Genomic DNA, 20,939 nt, shown 5'->3' on the forward strand with positions numbered 1-20,939 from the left:
GGAGTTTGAGCCATTCAAAGACAGATTATGTCAGTCAAAGAACAGAGAGAAGAGAGACCGAGTTCTTACCGTGCTGTTTCGAACGTCCATGTTGGGAAATTTCTTGTTGATGTACTTGATAGATGATTCCATGGACTTTTCCACTAAAAAAGGTGGCTTGGATTTGGGGTCTGAACAAGTCTGCACAGATAAACCACATTATATTTCAATGCTTTCTCCCACCCCTCAGAGAGGAATCCAGAAATTGATAAAATCATGAGAAAAGGTCAGGAACAACTTCCAGACAATTAAGCCAACTATCAGAAGAGCTAAGTGACAATGTGGCATCTTGTCTGCCTGGGTAAAACTATTATCTACTTGGTTCCAGCATTAAGAGGAAGCTCCCTCCCCACCCTCAATGCAGCCGGAAGAAGCAGCCGTTCAGAAGTTAAGCATTTGTGGGCGACTCAAAATCACAATTACAAATAAGTATCTCATCCCCAAGGACATTTATAGAAGGTATAGAAACACAGAAAGCATGCTCCTAGTGATTTGTTTTATTACAAAATGTGCAAAAGTTTCTCCTGTGAATCTCCAATTTTCTCTTTCAGGAATTCCCCATTCTCACCCTGTATTTATCTCTGTCCTTCCCTGTGGTTAGCCCAGGCCCTAAAATACCTCTGGCCATCGGCTTCTCCAATTTTATAGTTCCTGTACGTGTAGTACAAACACATATGGACACACAGAACCACAGCCCTTGTCAAGCATCCCCAACGCCTCCATTAGTACTCATCGTCCCGGACTCTAAATACTTGAGAAGGTACCTGCCTTTTTTTTCAGCTTTCTTTTTTAGGGAAGTACCTTCATGGAGGAGTTTGTGCCAGAAGACTCAATGTTAGGGACCTCAGAGTATACAGGGCCAGCAATAAATAAAAGCCAGAATTCTAGACCCCCGACCTTTATCCAAGTAGCTCAGAATACAATTATTTCTTATCTACGCCCCTCTGCTTTCTCACTGAATTCTACTTAAAAGGGGAAGCCCTGAAAAGAAGCCTCCCATTCTGCCTCCCAGCATTGTTTGCTTTATATAATTTGAGAGTGGTCGGAGGCCAATCCAACCAGTAGGAAAGAGAACAGTCTAACTGCTGGACCTGCTGGACCCAGGGTTTCCTGGCAACTGGCCTAGTTGTTCATGCTTACCTTCTTGATGTTGTATATGCGGATGAGAACCCCCTGGCCTCGGTCATTTAGAATAGTGAGCTTCTCAGCTAACTTATGCTGGTAGGCAGAGGTCAACGACATGATGGCCACCGACAGAGAGGAGCATCCGGATAGCAGTGCCTGTTCTCCTCAGACGCTTTTAGCTTGGGTGGTGACACACTCAGGGTGGAGAGACTCAGCCTGGTTGGTGCGTTGGTCTTCCTGTAGTTTCTGCAATTGGCTGTGGGGTAAAAGCAGTCATTGCCACTCACAGGGCCTCCGAACTTCCGTGTTCTTTCTCTTTGCACACTCAGCAGGGGAAACTTCCTCTTTCTGACTATGTAGTATTTTTGGTAAAGACAATGAAGTAGGGGGAGAGAGCTGGAATTAAGGCTCTTCTCCAACCTTATCAGCCTTACCCCTTCATTACTTTATGGTATAAAACTTTATCCCAGACAAGTACTGACACCATGCAGCTTTATACTTTTCTTTTATACACATCAAGAACACCCCTGATTTTCTCTTTTAAATTTTAGTTCCATCCCTGTTTTCAGAGCCCCAGACTCTGAAAACCCATCTCCTCTTAACTACCCTTCCCAATATAAAATATTATATATGTATGTATGTATGCATATATATATATATATATATATATATATATATATATACCGCCATCAAGTCAATGCTGACACATAGCAACCCATGGGTTTCCAAGATTATAACTGTTTACAGGAGTAGAAATTCCAGTGTTTCTCCCTGGCAGCTACTGGTTTGCTGATGGTTTTGAACTGTCAACCATGGAGATCACAGCCCAATGCGAAACCACTATACCACTACATCATTATATTTATAAATATTCTTTGTTCTATTTTTAAATATATTTCTTTTTTAACAAATCATTATATTGGAGACTCTTAAGCTCTTATAACAATCCATACATCAATTGTATCAAACACATTTGTACATATGTTGCTATCATCATCTTCAAAATTTTTCTTTCTACTTGATTTCTTGGTATTAGCTCCTCTTTTGTACCCCCTTCCCCCTCCTACCCTCATGCACCCACATTTGAAATAATAATAATTATTATTATTTTCATATCTTACACCATCCACTGTCTCCCTTCACCCATATTTCTGTTGTTTGCCCTCCACCTGGGAGGTGGGTGTTATACATCGATCATTATAGTTGGTTCCCCATTTCTCCTCCTTCTCCCCCCTCTTTCCCCCAATCCTCATGGTATCACTATTCCCATTACTGTTCCTGGGAGGTTTATCTGCCCTGAATTCCATGTCAAGAGCTCTTATCTGTACCAGTGTACATGTTCTGGTCTAGCTGGATTTGTAAGGTAGAATTGGGGTCATGATAGTGAGTGAGTGGGGGGGCCTTCAAAGAACTAGAGGAATGTTGTGTGTTCTGTTGGTGCTATGTTGCCCCGTTAAATATATTTCCTCTCTCTCTGCCCCTCACCCCCGCCAACTAGATCATAAGCTTCCTTGTGATCGCACTTTGTCTAATACTCCTTTACAACCCTCACAATGCTCTAGTACAGTCATTCGCAAAGCGTGGCCCAGGAGCATCAGCATCACCGTGGCAAAGTTAGAGTAACTTTACCTAATGTTAAAGGGCAAATACAAATTGTCCATAACTAGAATCTTTGTGACCCAGGTACTCTGCACTTTGAAAGGACTGACCTAGCCACTTTGCATAAGCTTTTCTTTACTGCATTCACCATACTGGCTGTACGTACTGCTTTGAAATCATTGAAAAACGGTGAGTCTTTTCTTGCACTACAGTAAGGCTAAATAAGAGCCATATACAGCTTGTGCAACTTATCTACAAATTCGACTTAAGACATACTGAGGTCATGGAAACAACGAGTCCAATAGACTAATGGACCGTGCAAACACCCAGCTCTACATGCTCAATGCCAGAAGAACTACATGGTTATAGGATACCACCACCCACTGCTCTGAAAAGGATCACGTTGGAACAGCGGTTCTCAACCTTTCACAGGGTCGCCTGATTCATAACAGTAGCAAAATGAGTTATGAAGTAGCAATGAAAACACTGTTATGGTTGGGGGAGGGTCAGCACCACATGAGGAACGGTACTAAAGGGTCACGGCATGAGGAAGGTTGAGAACCGCTGCCTTAGAAGGTCCTGGAGGGGGTGGGGGGAATGTGGAACAAACTCTAAGACCTAAAAGAGACCATTCACATTGGTCAGGTAGAGACTATAGTCTTTAGTCACCCTTCAGGCCTGGAAATGAACCCCGCCCCCTCCCAATATTAGAATAATCAACCATTTAAGATCAAATGGAAGCAGAAACACATGGAAGTAGTGGGGTAAGTGATGGTACATTGAGGAGATTGAAATGGATGAGTTGAAACAAGATGTGTCTAAATTATAGAATGTAAAATTGGTTATCTGCTCTGTAACCCCTTTTCCTAAATTATAATTTTAAAAATTTTTAAATGTACACTGTGGAATAGATTTTCCCCAACAGCTTTATTGGCATATAATTCACATATCATATGTTCAATATTTCAATCACATCAAGAAAGCCGTACAATCACCACAATAAACTTTGGAATATTTTCTTCTATTTTGTACTCGTTATTAGCTCCCTGTTTCTCCCCAAGCTCCCCTCCCACACCCCAAAGGGACCATTAATCCAGTTACTGTCTCTATAGATTTACCTTCCCTGGATTTCATATACAGAAAAACATTTAAAACGCAACAAACGAAATAAAATAAAAACCTCAATCAAAAAGGAAAGCAGAAAATAGAGCAAATTTAAATGGATCATAGGTCAAATGATGTTTGGTCTTCTTGCTGTTCTTGTTAACTGTCATCAAGTCGGCTCAGACCCATAGTGACCCCATGCACGACAGAATGAAGCACTGTACGGTCCTGCGCCACCCTCACAATTACTGCTGTGCCTGAGCCCATGGCTGCAGCCACTGTGTCCATCCATCTCCGTGAGGACCTTCCTCGTTTTCGCTGCCCATCTACTTTACTAAACATGTTCTTCTCCAGGGACTGATCTCTCCTGACAGTATGTCCAAAGTATGCAAGACAAAGTCTTGCCATCCTGGCCTCTTTGCCTTTACTTCTTCCAATATAAATTGGTTTGTCCTTGAGGAGTGCACGGTACTTTCAACATTTCTCTCCAGCACCACACTGCAAAGGCAAGGATTCTTCTACTAAGAAGAATGTGGCATCAGGATTGGAGGAAGGCTTATTAACAACTGTGATATGCAGATGACACAACTTTGCTTGCTGCAAGTAAGGAGGACCTGAAACACCTCTGATGAAGATCAAGGTTTGTGGCCTTCAGTATAGGCTACAATTCAAATTAAGGAAGACCCAAATCCTCACAAATAAACCAATAGGTAACATCATGCTAATGGAGAAAAGGTTGAAGTTCTCCACGTTTTTCTTACTTGGCTCCGCAATCGATGCTCATGGAAACAGCAGTAAGAGATCAAAAGACATGCTACATGAAGTAAATCTGTGGCACAGACCTCTTTGAACTGTGAAGAACAAGGATGGGACTTTGAGAGCCAGGTGCACCTGCCTTGAGCCATGATGTTCTCCACTGCGTCACATGCGTGTGAAAGTTGGACACTGAGTACAGCAGACTGCAGAAGAGAAGATGCATTTGAATTGTGGTGCTAAAGCTGCACATTTTTAACCTAACTGCATTCTTCATGTTAGCAAGGTTAAGGAATGGATCTTATTCATAACCTGGGACAGCTAAATGTAATGACGTACTATCTGTTGCTTACTGCAGACCAGAAACTTTAAGTGCTTTACATGTTCTGTTTCAAATAACATTGCTATTTAAAACTTAATTGTTCAAGACCCAGTATGTTGTATTAGAAATGTCAATGATAGAGCAAAAAGTCTATATTTGTAATGAACTCATGTCACCTTCTGTGGTGTTGTATTTGGCATCCCAGAAAGAAATAGGCCAGTATTAGAGATGCAACCAATCATGCCAAATAGCAGTCTTTAGAGAAACTTCACTGGAACAATCATGAGGCAGTTTCTCCTATCTAGAGGCTTCATCAGTCCTTGTAAAGGGGTCTGATTACACAACAGCAATCCTCTCTGCAAATCAGAATCCCCTCTGGAACTCTTTTAAAGCCACAGTTAACTAGACCTTATCCTTGAAGATCCTGATCCAATAGAGCTCCAGAGTGGAGACAAATGATCTGTCATTTTAAAATTCTTCAGTGATTCTCATGCATAACCAGAATTGAGAATCACTTTTCCAAGATTTAACTATGTCATCAAAAATACCCAAGCCTCTGAAACACTATAGAACACATTCTGGGAAAGAAGAATCAAGTGGCTTGACTAGAAAGGTGAGCGATATTTCTGGACTAGAAGGTACTGCACTTCTGCCTTCACAACAACAGTGGTGGCCTGGTTTTGTGTTAGAGAGATTTTTGTCCACCTTGACAGATGCTTTCCTTCAGATTCTTGATAGACCCTGTGTTTCAAGAATAAAATAGTTCTCAAGATCCTTTCAACTAAGGTTAAATGTCAAGGGGATATCAAGTTTGGCAAATCTAACTATCAGTAGCTAGTTGAACACTCTCAAGTTACCATTTCTCATTCTTCATTATCATCCATCTTATTAGTCTGGTCAAACTTCACACTCCTCTAGGCTGCTGGCTAAAACATGAGTTTGGGATTATCTGAAATTGAACTCTTTTACATTCTTTAAGACTCAAAAGATTGGAGGCAAGGATAAGGAGGTGGTGTTGACCAACCCAGGGACAAGGGAGCAACAAGTGATCCAAAATTAGTGGCAAGGAGGGTGTGAGAGGCCTGGTAAGGGCAATGTAACGGAGAGAAATTACTGAAACCTAAATGAATGCTGAGCATGATAGTGGGACAAGAGGAAAGTAAAAAGAAATAGAGGAGAGAACTAGGAAACAAAGGGTATTTATAGAGGTCTAAATACAGGCATGTACATATACAAATATATTTATATAGGATGGTGGGGAAATAGATCTAAGGGCATATATTTATAGGTTTAGTATTAAATCAGCAGATAGACAATGGACCTCCACTCAAGTACTTACTCAATACAAGAACACTTTGTTCTATTAAATTGGTATTCCATAATGCACAGCTTCCCGACACAATAGCTGAAGACAAATGTGTGCATAAGCAAATGTGGTGAAGAAAATTGATGGTGCCCGGCTATCAAAAGATATAGTATCTGGGGTCTTAAAGGCTTGCAGGTAAACAAGCAGCCATCTAGCTCAGAAGCAACAAAGCCCACATAGAGGAAGCACACCAGCCTGTGTGATCATGAGGTGTAGAAGGTATCAGACATCAAAGAACAAAAAATTGTATCAATGGGTGCCCACCTTTGTGATATGATCACTGAAGACAAATATGTGCATAAACAAATATGGTGACGAAAGCTGATGATGCCTGGCTATCAAAAGCGACTGGGGTCTTAAAAGCTTGAAGATAAACAAGCAGCCATCTAGCTCAGAAGCAACAAAGCCCACATGGAAGAAGCACACCAGCCTGTGTGATCATGAGGTTTCAAAGGGATCAGGGATCAGGTATCAAAGAACAAAAAATCATATCATTGTAAATGAGAGGGAGAGCAGAGTGGAGACTCAAAGCCCATCTGGAGGCAACTGGACACCCCCTTACTGAAGGGGGTGGAAACAAGCCAGTCAGGTTGCAAGGTAACAATGAAACATACAACTTTAAAAAAAAAAGAAAATGATTAGGGCAAAGAATGTACAGCAATTGATATATGTATATGTATGGATTGTGATAAGAGTTGTATGAGCCCCTAATAAAATGTTTTTTAAAATTTTTTTTTAAAGAAAAAAGAAACATACCACTTTCCTCTACTTCTCAAATGTTTACTCCCCACACTATCATGATCCCAATTCCACCTTACAAAACTGGCTAGACCAGAGGATGTACATTGGTACAGATAGGAACTGGAAACACAGGGAATCCAGAACAGATGACCCCTTCAGGACCAGTGGTGAAAGAATGGCGATACCTGGAGGGTGGAGAGAAGGTGGGGTAGAAAGAGGGAACCGATTACAAGGATCTACATATAACCTCTTCCCTGGGGGATGGACAACAGAAATGAGGGTGACGGGAGATGTCGGACAGTGTAAGATATGACAAAATAATAATTTATAAATTATCAAGGGTTCGTGAGGAAGGGAGAGGGGGGAGAGGGGGGAGGGAAAGGGAAAATGAGGAGCTAATATTAAGGGCTCAAGTAGAAAGCAAATGTTTTGAGGATGATGGCAACAAATGTACAAATGTGCTTTACACAGTGGATATATGTATGGATTGTGGTAAGAATTGTATGAGCCCCAATAAAATGATTTTTTAAAGAATCAAAAGGTAACAATATACAATATTTGATTATGCTGCAACCGTTATTTTTCAGAGAGCCAGCTCACTTCATAGTAAGTGTTTATGACTCTAATATAATCATTAATATGCAGTGGAAGCTTTAAAGAACAACTCTGCATGGGTAGCGGGGGAGCAGAGCACTAACCCACCACAGGGGAGGGTATTGTTTGTATCTCCACAGGAGAGGGAGAGACCAGGCTTCAACCCGATGCACCAAGACATGAATATGACCTACTGACATGTACCAGGGAACTAACAGAGAGGTCTGTGGGGCCGGCCCCAACCCCAACTATGTGGCCAAACCCTGCCCCCTGCCCCCCGCCCCCTCAGAAGATGCACTTCAGAGGACAGAACTGGGACTACAGCTTGGGAAGAGGGGCACGTCAGATTAGAGCACAGGGGAGAAACAAAAAGGGATGGAGAAGGAGGAGAAGACATCCTGGTCCACCAAGCCCCAAGGACAATGTTCCTGCTTGGATCACACAAAGCACGGGAAGGACTGTAGGGCTGGCCCCACCACAGGACACCGCGTCCCTCTGTGAGCCATGGTGCTGCAGGGGACAGCACTGGAGACACAGTGCAGAAACAGTGCACAGTCTGGCCCCATCTCGCCGGGGTGAGACACTGAGGGAGGGCATGCAGCAGAGCAGCAGGGGGAGCAGACTGATGAAACCCTCGGGAATACCAAAAATAGACTTGAGACAGAGTGTGGCACCCCATTAGACTCGACTGGAAAACACTCATAAAGACCAACAAATGCACCTTGAACTATTTATAAGCTTTTCCATTTTTTGTCAGTGGCTTTCTTTTTGTTGTTATTTTGGTTTTGGTTGCTGTTTTTATTGTTTTGTTGGTTTTGACTTCCTGTTGTTTTGTTGGGCTTTGCCAGGGTTCTGTACTTTTTAATGTATCTGCATGTCTAGCTAGATAAAATAGGAGGGATAAATAATTAGGAGATGAAAAGAACGGGGCCAATGGTTCTGGGGGGACACAGGAGAAGGGGAGGCGGGAGAAAGGAAGGGTGGGGGGGTAGTCAACCCAGGGATAAGGGAACAAGTGACTATAATCAATGGAAAGAAGGTTGTAGGATGCCTAGTGGGGCTTAATCAAGGGCAATGTAGCAGCGAGGAATTACTACACCTGAATGAAGGCTGAACATGATGGTGGGGCAAGAGGAAAGTAAAGGGAAATAGAGGAAAGAACTAGGAGGCAAAGGACATTTATAGAGGTCTAACTACAGGCATGTACATATGTAAATACATATATAAAGGGAGGGGAATAGAACTATGTACTCATATCTATATGTTAAGAATTAAGGTTTCAGATGGACATTGGGCCTCGACTCAAGTACTCCCTTAACACAAGAACACTTTGTTCTAACAATCCGGCTCACCTGTCTAACACGATCGCTAAAGACAAAATGGGTACATAAGCAAATGTGGTAAAGAAAGCTGATGGTGCCAGCCTATCAAAAGATATAGCATCTAAGGTCTTAAAGGCTTGAAGATAAACAAGCAACCATCTAGTTGAGAAGCAACAAAGCTCGCATGGAAGAAGCCCACCAGCCTGTGTGATCATGAAGTGTCAATGGGATCAGGTATCAGGCATCTAAGTTCCAGAACAACACCATACCCAAGCTGAATGGGGCAGGGGGGCATGGAGTCGAGACCCAATGCCCATCTGTAGACAATTGGACATGCCCTCACAGAGGGGCGACAGGGGAGAGATGAACCAGTCAGGGTGCAGTATAGCACTAATGAAATACACAACTTTCCACAAAAAAAAGAAAGAAATACACAACTTTCCTCTAGTTCTTTGGTGCTTCCTTCCCCCCACTATCATGACCTCAATTCTACCTTACAAATCAGATTAGGTCAGAGCATGTACACTGCTACAGATAAGAACCCACACACAGGGAATCCAGGATAGATAACCCTTCAGAGCCAACAGTAAGAGTAGAGATACCAGGAGGATTAGGGGATGGTGTGGGGAGAAAGGGGAAATTGATCACAAGGATCAATCTAGAACTTCCTCCCAAGGGAGAAAAGTAGGTGAGGGGCAATGGAAGACAATCTAAGATATGGAAATAATAATCTACAACTTATCAAGGGTTCATGAGTGAGGGTGGATGGGGAGGTAGAGGGAAGAAATGGGGAGCTGATGTCAGGGGCTCAAGTGGGAAGAGAATACTTTGAAAATGATAGCGGCATATGCGCAAATATGCTTGACACACTGGATGAATGTATGGATTGTGATGATATATAAGAGCCCCCAATAAAAGTATTTTTAAATACATACTTTAAAAAATTAAAATTTGATGTAAATTCATTGCATTAAAATTAAGATACTCAAGCAACAAGAAAAATTACCCATTGTTAGTATATGTCCTTACAAATGTGTGCTTTTAAATATGTACTAAAATCATATTGAGTTTGCCAGTTTGTAACATAAAAAAAAAAAAGAGTAACTTTTGTGACTAGAAGAACCCGAAATCTAAATGCCTAGGGTTAATCACCTAAATGCCCTTAGGAAAATCAGACTTTAACTGTCTACCTCTGTGCCTTTTTTCTATGCTTAGGCAGGACACAAAGCAAAACTGAAATGAGATTTTCCATCCCTACTGTTTATGCAAGTCTGCCTTGATCATCCCCGCCAACCCCCATCTCCCTATCAGATTATACTGACCCTGCTTTGTCCAGAAATCTCAGCTGTAGCTGTAGTTGTTGCCTAGAAACTTGGGAGTCCTTGAAGTGAGGGTCTGCTGGGACAGCTAACGACAGCTAGCCATAAGGGAAAGTAGGCTTTCTATTGACAATAAATGCACTAGTTAATCGCAAGGTTTGAGATGCTATATTCTTAATTCACTTATAGGAATCTTCCTATGTTTATGCCTACATTCTGAGGTATATAATTGTCTGAGACGAGCTTCTCAGACAATTTGAATATATCCCTTCTACAGATGGTCCCTTCCCAAAATGGCTATAGTGACCTCATGTAACAATTAGCATTCTTCTCTGGCGCAGATATTCAGTTAGGCAGGTCTGAGAAGGGATGGAAGGTAACAAAGCTAAGCAGTAAAGGAACCAGCTGCCTTCAGCTTTATTTTCCCCAGGCCTCAAGCTTAAAACCAACCTATAAAACTAAAAATATGTTCAAATGTTAATTTTTGGACTTCTGAAGCACAAAGGCAGAGAGTATGCCCTATTGCTAAATGGCTAGGCTTTTACTTTATCCAAAACTTTCACAGGTAAAGTTTAAAGTACACACTAGAGAATAGAAAACAGGCCTATATCAAGACTACTTGATCTAAAATGTCAATCTTTTCTTTGCCAATTGATGGTCCCTGCTGCTTAAGCCTCATGGAGCCATAAGTCTTAGAAATATGCCCTTATGACCCAAACCACAGGATTTCAATCGGTAGTACCACATAACATCACTGAGAAAGGTAGTATTTCCTGATGAGGAATCAAAGTCATTGTACATAAAAAGCATTAGAGAAAGCTAAGAACATAAAAGGTTGAGTTTCGTTTTGTTTATTGGTTTGTTAAAGAGCAAGATCCTAACCACTTTTAGCACCAGTTTTTTTTTTCCCACCTGACAGTTTGTAATAGAACATGATATCTCCTCAGCATTTCCAGGAAGAAGTAGAAGAATGTGATAGAGATAAACCCTCATAGGCATTTAAGAAATATTTTCTCCTCCTAGAGAAACCCAAAGATAGCTTAAAGGATGCTTACTGTCGATCGCTGAAGACAAATGGATACGCAAGCAAATGTGTGAAGAAAGCTGATGGTGCCCGGCTATCAAGAGATCTAGCATCTGAGGTCTTAAAGGCTTGAAGGTAAACAAGTGGCCATCTAGCTCAGAAGCAACAAAACCCACATGGAAGAAGCACACCAACCTGGGTGATCATGAGATGCCAAAGGGTTCAGGTATCAGGCATCAAAGAACAAAAATCCTATCGTTGTGAAGGAGGCGGGGTGTAGATTGGGGACCCAAAGTCCATCTGTAGGCAACTGGACAGCTCCTTATGGAAGGGTTGTGGGGAAGAGATGAGCCAGTCAGGGTGCAGTATAGCAACGATGAAACTTAGAACTTTCTACTAGTTCTTAAATGCTTCCTGTTCCCACCCATCTTTCCTCCCCCCCACCCACCCACTATCATGTTCCCAATGCTACATTACAAAACCAACTATACCAGAAGATGTACACTGGTACAGACAGGAACTGGAAACACAGGGAATCCAGGACAGGTGAACCCTTCAGGACCAGTGCTGAGAGTGGTAGTACCGGAAAGGTGGAGGGAAGCTACGGTAGAAAGGGGGAACCCATTACAAGGAACTACATATAACCTCCTCCCTGGGGGACAGACAACAGAAAAGTGGGTGAAGGGAGATGTCGGACAGTTTAAGATATGACAAAATAATAATTTATAAATTATCAAGGGTTCGTGAGGAAGGGGGGAGTGGGGAGGGAGGGGGAAAATGAGGAGCTGATACCAAGAGCTCAAGTAGAAAGCAAATGTTTTGAGAATGATGATGGCAACAAATGTATAAATATGCTTGACACACAATGGATGTATGTATAGATTGTGATAAGAGTTGTATGAGCCCCCAATAAAATGATTTTTTTAAGATGCTTATTGTATAAGCTTCTCATGTGCTCCCACTCAAAAGACCCAAGTAACATGAGGTTACCTATGTCGACCTTGCTGCTAAGATGGTAAGTTTTACAGTGGGGTAAGTGGATTCCAGTTCTAGTATCCCCTGGCCTGGGCCCTAGCCTCAAGCCCCAACCATGGTTCATGGCTATGGAAGTCTTAGCCAACTCAACTGAGAGGCTAGAGGATAAAAGTAAATTCTACGGTGCTTCTATAGCTTCTGGCCTGCTTCATTTCAGAGCCATTTTAGCTCCCAAAAAGTATTCCTCCAAGTTTGAAATCAAATAAAAAGAACTTTCTAATGTTGCCAATCAGATTCCTAACCCTGACGTCTGGGACACAGGTGAACAAGGCTGAACACAAACAATAAACAAATGAAGTCTTAGACTCTAAATCTTTCATATCTAATAAGCATTCCAACCCTGAATAATTAAATCTTAATGTTTCACACACAAACTCATTCATCAGAACAATGAAAATATATGACTTTCACCAGCCTCTAGAGAGCGTATCAAATAAAAAGGAATCTAATTAAAATCTAAATGCATTTATAACAGGAGAATTTTCTCTCACCCATCTCTGATTGCTTTCCCATCCCTAGAAAATACAACTGGCATAAACAAACTTAGAAGTTGAGAGATTAGATTTATTTCAAGTTACAGTCTTCCTTCAAGGCGCAGCGTGCTATACTGGAGACCTAAGTAACTTTTACCCAATTCTGGGTTAAGCTACTGGCTCTGACCTTAAGGAAAATTTTGTCTAAAACACATCTTCCTCATCTTTCAAAGAGGTAATACCTACCTCACACAAGGTCATTTAACATTAGGTTAAAATGTATGTGACTAGTTAAAATAACATATATATATATTTCACTATAATAATAAAGTGTGTATGTTTATTAGTGTAGTGCTACCTTCTATAACAAAGCTCCAAATGTTTACTGGCATACACAACAAAAGTCTTGCTCACAATCTCAGTGTAAGCATTCAGTGAATGGTGGTGGTATTTCAAGGACACAGGCTCTTTTCATCTAGGACTCTGTCACCATCCACACTTGGTGTTCATGCTACCTCAAAGGCACAATGGAAAAGACACAGCTGCCTCTTCGTCACCTCAGCCAGGAAGAGAAGGCTTCCACTCATGTTCCATTGGCAAGACCTAGTCACATGACCCTATCAATATAAGGGAGGTGGGACTGTAAATCCCATATACAAATGCTCCCTAGTTACTTAACTGTGCTCCCTTCCTTTTCTTCTTCCTAGATAAGCTGGATGGTAAGAAAGTCTCACATACTTTAGACATGTTATCAGGAGAGACCAACCGAAAAAACAAATTCTACGCCATTGCATCAGTTCTGACTCACAGCAACCCTATAGGACAGGGAGGGCCCATCTTTCTCCCTCAAAGCAGCTGGGTTTCAATTGCTGACCTTGCACTTAGCAGCCTAGCCAGTAACCACTATACCACCAAGGCTCCTCCAGGAAAGACCAGTCTTTGGAAAAGGACCTCATGCTTGGTAAAGACCCTCAGTGAGCTGGATCAACACAGTGCCTGCAGCAATAGGCTCAGAGAGAACAACAATTGTGAGGAGGGCACAGGACCAGACAGTGTTCCATTCTGTTGTACGTCAGGGTCATTATGAGTTGGAATTAAACTGACAGCATCTAACAAAACCAAAAATAGCAATAGATAAGAACAAAAGAAGGTAGAAGAAATGCTGGTTTGCAAAACGAAAGATTAACCATTTGGGGGAAGCAGGGAGGGAGGGGTCAAATGAAGAGCTGATGACAGGGGCTTAGGTGGAGAGCAAACGTTTTGAGAATGAGAGCAATGTGCTTTACACAACTGATGTATGTATGGATTGTAGTAAGATTTGTATGAGCCCCTAATAAAATGATTAAATTTTAAAAAAAGGTCTAAGGAAGGTTTCCGTGGTGACGATTACCTAGGTCTCTTGATGGTTTCTCAAGTACTACACTTGTCAATTTTTGGCAAACTGTACACTATAAACATATACCTTTATTGTACATGTTTTTCTCAATAACTGTTTTTTTAAAAAAATCGCTCATTTTACAGAAATGATTGGACCACAGAGAAGAGGACCCACTAATGGAGTTGTCCACCATGTACGCAAGGGAAGGTGCAAACGGATGATGAAAAAACAAAAGTTGATGTAACTTTCTGATATTTGATAATACCATCTTTTTAATAAAATAGCTTTCATCTCCTAGGATTGGTTATCTCGAATAATATTCTAGTTCTGTTTAACAATTAACTTTCCTTTTATGGTCATCTCCTACAGTAATGCAAGAAACCTAAAGAAAAGGGTTATAGATAATTAACATCCTAACTACCATGTCTTTGAGAAAAAACAGAATAACTATCAAATATTATCATTTTAACATATTATATTGTCTTACCTAGTATCACTAATGGTAATCACAAGGCCTCTACAATTCTTAAACAAATTCTTTTTTCTTCTTAAAAAAAACAACTCATTATTATCTAATCTAAACCCCTTTTCCCCAGCAACAGAAAAGCAGCAAAGTCCTGATGGTTGCAAGTCAAAACTTAGAAGAAGGCCGCCATGGTGTCTTTTAAAACATGAGTACTAGCACGCACATCAGTTTAGGTCCTCAAGAAAAACATCTGCAATCAGAGTAACACTACCTCAATATTCTCCCTGTATCCATAGGTCAGAAAATCTGAAGATTTTAGAGAGATTTTTTTTTAATCCTTAAGTTTTGGAAATTTCTCATTGTCAATGTTTTACAACCACTCTTATCAGTGTTGGCATCTGAACATGTTATTTATTTGAATAAAACTATTTTCCTATGGCAGCTTTCATTTGATTTTTTAATTCATCCTTATTTTGTCATTTCATTGTTCAACCAAAAACTGAAAGGGCTTACTTACCAATTGTCCATATTAGTAGGAAAAATACATTCAGCATCTGGGCTGTACTATAATTCCTTAATTAGATTCTTATTTTTCCCTCTACCTTCAAATCATTTACTGTGTCCACTAGATAAACTTCTGTCAATCATTTCTCTATACCAAGGATAGGGACTTTTTCCTGTCAAGGCCATTTGGTTATTTATATCATTCACAAGTCATACAAAATGATTAACTTCAAAATTAGCCTGCTATATTTGGTCAAACATTTAATTAGCCCATTCTAATGTGATGGCTGGAGTGTTTCTCTTTGGTCAAGCCTGTGAGGTAGGTGGTATTGATCATTTCAAGGGCCTTATACAGGCCACTGGCCAGACATTTTCCCATTCCTGCTCTAGACAGAGATACAAAACTTAAATCATTTTAATGGCAAGCTGAGCTAGAATGTGCTTCTAAATCTGCCTTCCATGTAAAACTCACTTAGCTGTACTCTATTCTTACTAAATGATGCCCCTTACCTTTCACCAGGCTCCAGGGATTGAATGAATACTCAATGAAATATTTCAGAAAGCTGAAGCAGCACTGGGAGTACTCACTGGTCGATGCCATTAAAATGTGGAAGACGACTACAAGGCCAACTAACTAGCAGAGATCCATATCTGTTCCCATTCCAAAGAGCTCTGTTCTTGCTCATACTATCGAACAAGATCCTTCACATTGCACGCAAGTAAATTTTTGCTTCAGATCATTCAACAACAGTTGCAGCAGTACATTGACAGGGAACTGCTAGAAGGTTACACCAGATACAGAAGAGGATGTAGAACAAGGGATATCAATGCAGATGTCAGATGGATCTTGGCTGAAAACAGAGAATATAAAAAAGATGTTTACACCCCTTACAGAAGGGTTGCAGGGAGGAAACGAGACAGCCAGGGTGCAGTTAGCAATGATGAAACATACAACTTTCCTCTAGGTCCCAAATGCTCCCCTTTCCCGCCCCCCCATCATGATCCCAATTCTACGTTACAAATCTGGCTAGACCAGAGGATGTACACTGGTACAGGTAGGAACTGGAAACACAGGGAATCCAGGACAGATGAGCCCTTCAGGACCAGTGCTGAGAGTGCTGATACCGGGAGGATGGAAGGAAGGTGGGATGGAAAGGGGGAACCCATTAAAGGATCTACATATAACCTCCTCCCTGGGGAACGGACAACAGAAAACTGGGTGAAGGAAGACGTCAGACAGTGTAAGATATGACAAAATAATTTAAAATTATCAAGGGTTCATGAGGGAGGGGGAAGTGGGGAAGAGGGGGGGAATGAGGAGCTGATACCAAGGGCTCAAGTGGAAGGCAAATGTTTTGAGAATGATGATGGCAGTGGGTGTACAAATGTGCTTGACACAGTGTATGTAGGTATGGACTGTGATGAGTTGTACGAGCCCCCAATAAAGTAATTTTTTTTTAAGATTCCTAAGAGGAAAAAGATAATTAACCTAAAAATAAAGATGTTTGTGTTTCATTGACTATGCAAAGGTATTCAACTGTGTGAATCATAACATTCTTGAGAAGAATGTAAATTCCAGAACATTTCATTGTGCTCATTGAAACTTGTACAAAAATCAAGAGAGGCAGTGTGTGAACAGAACAAGGGAATACTGCATGATTTAAAGCCAGGAAAGGTGTGTGTCAGGGTTGTAATCTCTCACAATACTTGTTTAATCTGTATACTGAGCAAATCATCGGAGAAGCTGAATTATATGAAGAAAAACACAGCATCAGAATTGGAGGAAGGCTTCTTAACAACTTGTGGTATGCAGATGACAACCTTGCTTGCTGAAAGAGGCTGAATTGAGTCACTTACAAATGAAGATCAAGGATTGTAGCCTTCAGTATGGATTATAATTCAATGTAAGGAAGACCAAAATCCTCACAAATGAACCAAGAACCAATAGGTAACCAAGGGATAAATCGAAAAAAGTTTGAAATTGTCAAGGATGTCATCTTGCTTGTATCCACATACTCATGGAAACAGCAGTCAAAAGTTGAAAAGATGTACTGCTTAAGATAATCTGCAGCACAAGACATCTTTAAAGTATTGAAAAGAAAGGATGCTACTCTGAGGACTAATTAAGGTGTGCCTGATCCAAGCCATGGTATTTTCCGTCAATTCCTATGCATGTGAAAGTTGGACATTGAGTAAGGAGGACTGTAGAAGAAGAGAAGCATTTAAATTGTGGTGCTGGAGAATACGGAAACGACTATGGACCGATCTATACTGGAAGAAGTAAGTCCAGAGTGCTCCTTAGAGGCAAGGATCGCAAGACTTCTTCTTAAATACTTTGGACATAGTGTCAGGAAAGATCGGTCCCTAGAGAAGGACAACATGTTTGGTAAAGTAGAAGGGAAACAAAAAAAAAAAAGGCCCTCAATGAGATGGATGGACACAGTGGCTGCATCAACGGGCTCAGGCCTAGGAACAATTGTGAGGACGGTGTAGGACCGGGCAGTGTTTCATTTTGTTGTGCACAGGGTCACTATGGGTTGGAGCTAACTCAATGACACCTAACAATAACAACCTTTCACCCATCCAAATCCCAATTCCACAGGTTTTTTTATGTCAAACTCTTAATCCGTACCTCATTTACAACTCACTATCCTCTTTAGTGACTTCTAAGGTGGCAACTGCAGTCCCTGAGTGGTACCTGATGGGGCCCTAGTTAAGAAACCCAGGTCTACCTGGAGGCACCTCAGAAGAAAGTCCTAGCAATCAACTTTTGAAAATCACATGGAACCTGGTTCTACCCTGACAGTCATGGGTCACCACAAGTCAGAACTGACTCAATTGCAATTGATTTGATGTGACAGGCAAATATAGACTATCTTCTCCAATCCCAAGCATACCCTAAACCTTCCCAAGGGATTTAAGAATCATATGCCGCTTTGTATTTACTGCACATCTAACCTGGTGTTTTGCATCTAATTGATATGCAAATACTTGGTGCTTAAGCTGAGCCAAGATCCAATCTACGGCAAGCAAAAATCCAGAAACGATTCTTTTAAACTATTTTTTTTATTGTTCTTAGTTAAGTCCTTTAAAATACTGTATATATTCGTGTAAAAGCCAAGTTTTTCAGCACATTTTTAATGCAGTTTTTGTGTTAAAATTAGGTGCCTTGGCTGATTCAGGTCAGCTTATATTTGAGGACATACAGTAATAACTTTGGGTATTTTTTAGCTAATTATGCTAGGTGAAATGGAATCCTCCTCAAAACTTATTTAAGGTGAAGTCATAGTGGAACAGGTTGGATCCTGAGGCGAACATACTGGATGCAGATGGCCATACGAAGTGGGAGGCAGAAGTGCAGTCCTCCGAGCTTGCCAGCAGCCATCCAAGGCATGACGATTGGTCTCTTCATCTGAAACAGCTGAGGGAGGAGTCAGGAACAGGATACAAAAAAGGTGCTATCCATAAAGTTTACGCTACCACCAGGGCTCACGTACTTCAGACGTGTTATCAGGAGGGACCAGTCCCTGGAAAAGGATATCATGCTTAGAAAAGTGGAGAAGCCCCTTGGTGAGATTCATTGGATGTAATAGGCTCAAAAATAGAAACATAATGCTGCATTCTGTTTACTAAGGGTTTCAAGGTGCTAGACTTGATGTGACAGCAACCTAGCAGCAATGGAATGTGTGGCTAATTATGTCCATCTACAACCACCTCCTTGGCCATGAGATGGAAATAATAAAGTGGCTCCCAGCTACCGTCACTGGACATTTTGATCAGATTCTACAAAAGGATCCTGATCAAAAGAGGAAAATATAGAATTTAAAATCCTCATCGACTTGAGACTTCATGGAGCCATGAACTCCTATAACTACTGCCCTAATACGTATACCTTAAACCAAAAATACTCCCTGAAGTCTTCTTAAAACAATAAAAAATAAAATAAAAAACCATTACCACTGAGTAGATTGTGACTTGGTGACCATGCATAGTTTCCGAGGCTCTCCATCTTTATAGGATCAGTCGGTCTCATTTTTCTCCCGTGGACTAAACTAGCGGGTTTCAACTGCTGACCTTGGGGGGGAGAGGAAGAAAAGTGGAACCGATGGAAATGATCAACTCATAATCCACCACCATCCCCTCACAACAGAACTGTGAGTAAAAGGAGACAAGGGTCGGTGTAAGACATGAAAACAATAATAATTTATAATTTATCATTGGGTCATGAGGGTGGGAGGGGGGAGGGAAAAAAGTGGAGCTGATACCAAGGATTCAAATAGAAAGTAAACATGTAGAAAATGATGGCAACATATATACAAATATACTTGATACAATTGATGTATGGATTGTTATGAGCTGTAAGAGTCCCCAGTAATTATAAATATCATTAATAATAAATAATAAACTGTTAAGCTTGCAGCTGGCAATCCAACACTTATCCCACAGCATTACTAGGTCTCCCTAAAACCAAGTAATAGTTTAGCTTATGCGTTACTCCGGGTTGACTTAAGAAACAAATGCAAAGACACTCATATGTACAAAAGGTAGCTTTATATCAAACAGCAATTGTATGTTGAGCAAACATCCAGCCCAGTCCAGCTCAAGTTCATAAGTCCCATATCAGTCCTTATGTTCAATACTAGTCCATAAGTCTCTCTTCAGACTCACACAGTCACATGCAATGATGCAAAATGCAGGAAGATCCCAGGCCAGTGGTTGCAAAGTCTTGGGGATCCAATGGCAGGATCCACGGGGCTCTTCAACAGAAAGGAGCAGCAGAGAGAGAGGCTCTCCTGTGACTTTTCAACAGGAAAACAAAGGCAGAAAAAGAGAGGAATTTCCCAGTCCTCAAGAGAAGGCCACACCACAAGGAGGCATTATCAGGCCTTCTGCACTTACCTATCAAGTTAACATGAAATTATGTTGGTAAATAAAATGTTTGAACATTATATTCGTTTAAGGTCTATCTATATGATTCCAAAGTAACAACAAACCAAATATTCAAAACCTTGAGTTTATATGAATGGGAGAGGAACAACTCAGAGGAGGGTGAAAAGGGTTATGCTTGAAGAATATCATCTACTAATTTAATGAACATGTCCCTCTCTCTCTCACTGTCCTCCTGTCAATCTGACTCATAGTGACCCTATAGGACAGAGTAGAATTGCTCCTTTGGCTCTCAAGGCTGTAAATCTCTATAGGAGTAGAAAGCCTCATCTTTCTCCCAAGGAGCGGCTGGTGGTTTCAAACTGCTGACCCTGTGGTTAGCAGCCTAATATGTATGTTTTGCTATATCTATTCTCAACACTAAAAAAATTAAATAAGTAGAATGAAGGAGGCAAAAGAAAGCCTTGGGTTACCGGAAGCTAAAGGGGGCAAGGAAGGACCATGCCTTAGATGCTTTAGGAGAAAGTTTGAGATTTATAGACTCCAAAACTGTGAGAGAAGTTATTTCTATAGTTATAAGATCAAGTTTGTCTTTTTTGTTGTGACAGTTCTGGAATATTAACATAGTAGGTTTACTTGTATCTAAACTTTTTTCATTGTTCAGTTTTATTGGCATATAATTCACATATCATACAATTCAATTGTATAATTCTTCTTGTTATGACTTGAACTGTCATTGAATTAAAACTTATACTTGTAATTAAAGGTAGAAGTTATAGTTAAATGAGTAATTCTGCTGTTAAGAGGCTTTTCCCAGCCGGTGTAACACATGAAAAAAACAATAATTTATAAATTATCAAGGGTTCAAGGGGGAGGATAGGGGGGAAG

The 20,939-nt window shown here is 40.8% G+C and overlaps 1 protein-coding gene across 1 annotated transcript in view; it reads right to left on the minus strand.

Annotated features, from left to right (window-relative positions):
- Window positions 1–20,939, minus strand: part of NCKAP1L (NCK associated protein 1 like) — a 95,779-nt gene that overhangs the window by 67,783 nt on the left and 7,057 nt on the right. The window contains exons 2-4 of the mRNA XM_075551539.1: window positions 19,122–19,238; window positions 1,180–1,420; window positions 70–180 (exon numbers count right to left, since the gene is read on the minus strand). Coding sequence (XP_075407654.1) covers window positions 70–180; window positions 1,180–1,281 — 213 coding nt within the window. The 5' untranslated portion in view covers window positions 1,282–1,420; window positions 19,122–19,238. The remainder of the gene's footprint in view (window positions 1–69; window positions 181–1,179; window positions 1,421–19,121; window positions 19,239–20,939) is intronic.

The sequence above is a fragment of the Tenrec ecaudatus genome, chromosome 6 (genome assembly GCF_050624435.1).
Source record: "Tenrec ecaudatus isolate mTenEca1 chromosome 6, mTenEca1.hap1, whole genome shotgun sequence".
In the NCBI taxonomy this organism is placed as follows: Eukaryota; Metazoa; Chordata; class Mammalia; order Afrosoricida; family Tenrecidae; genus Tenrec; species Tenrec ecaudatus.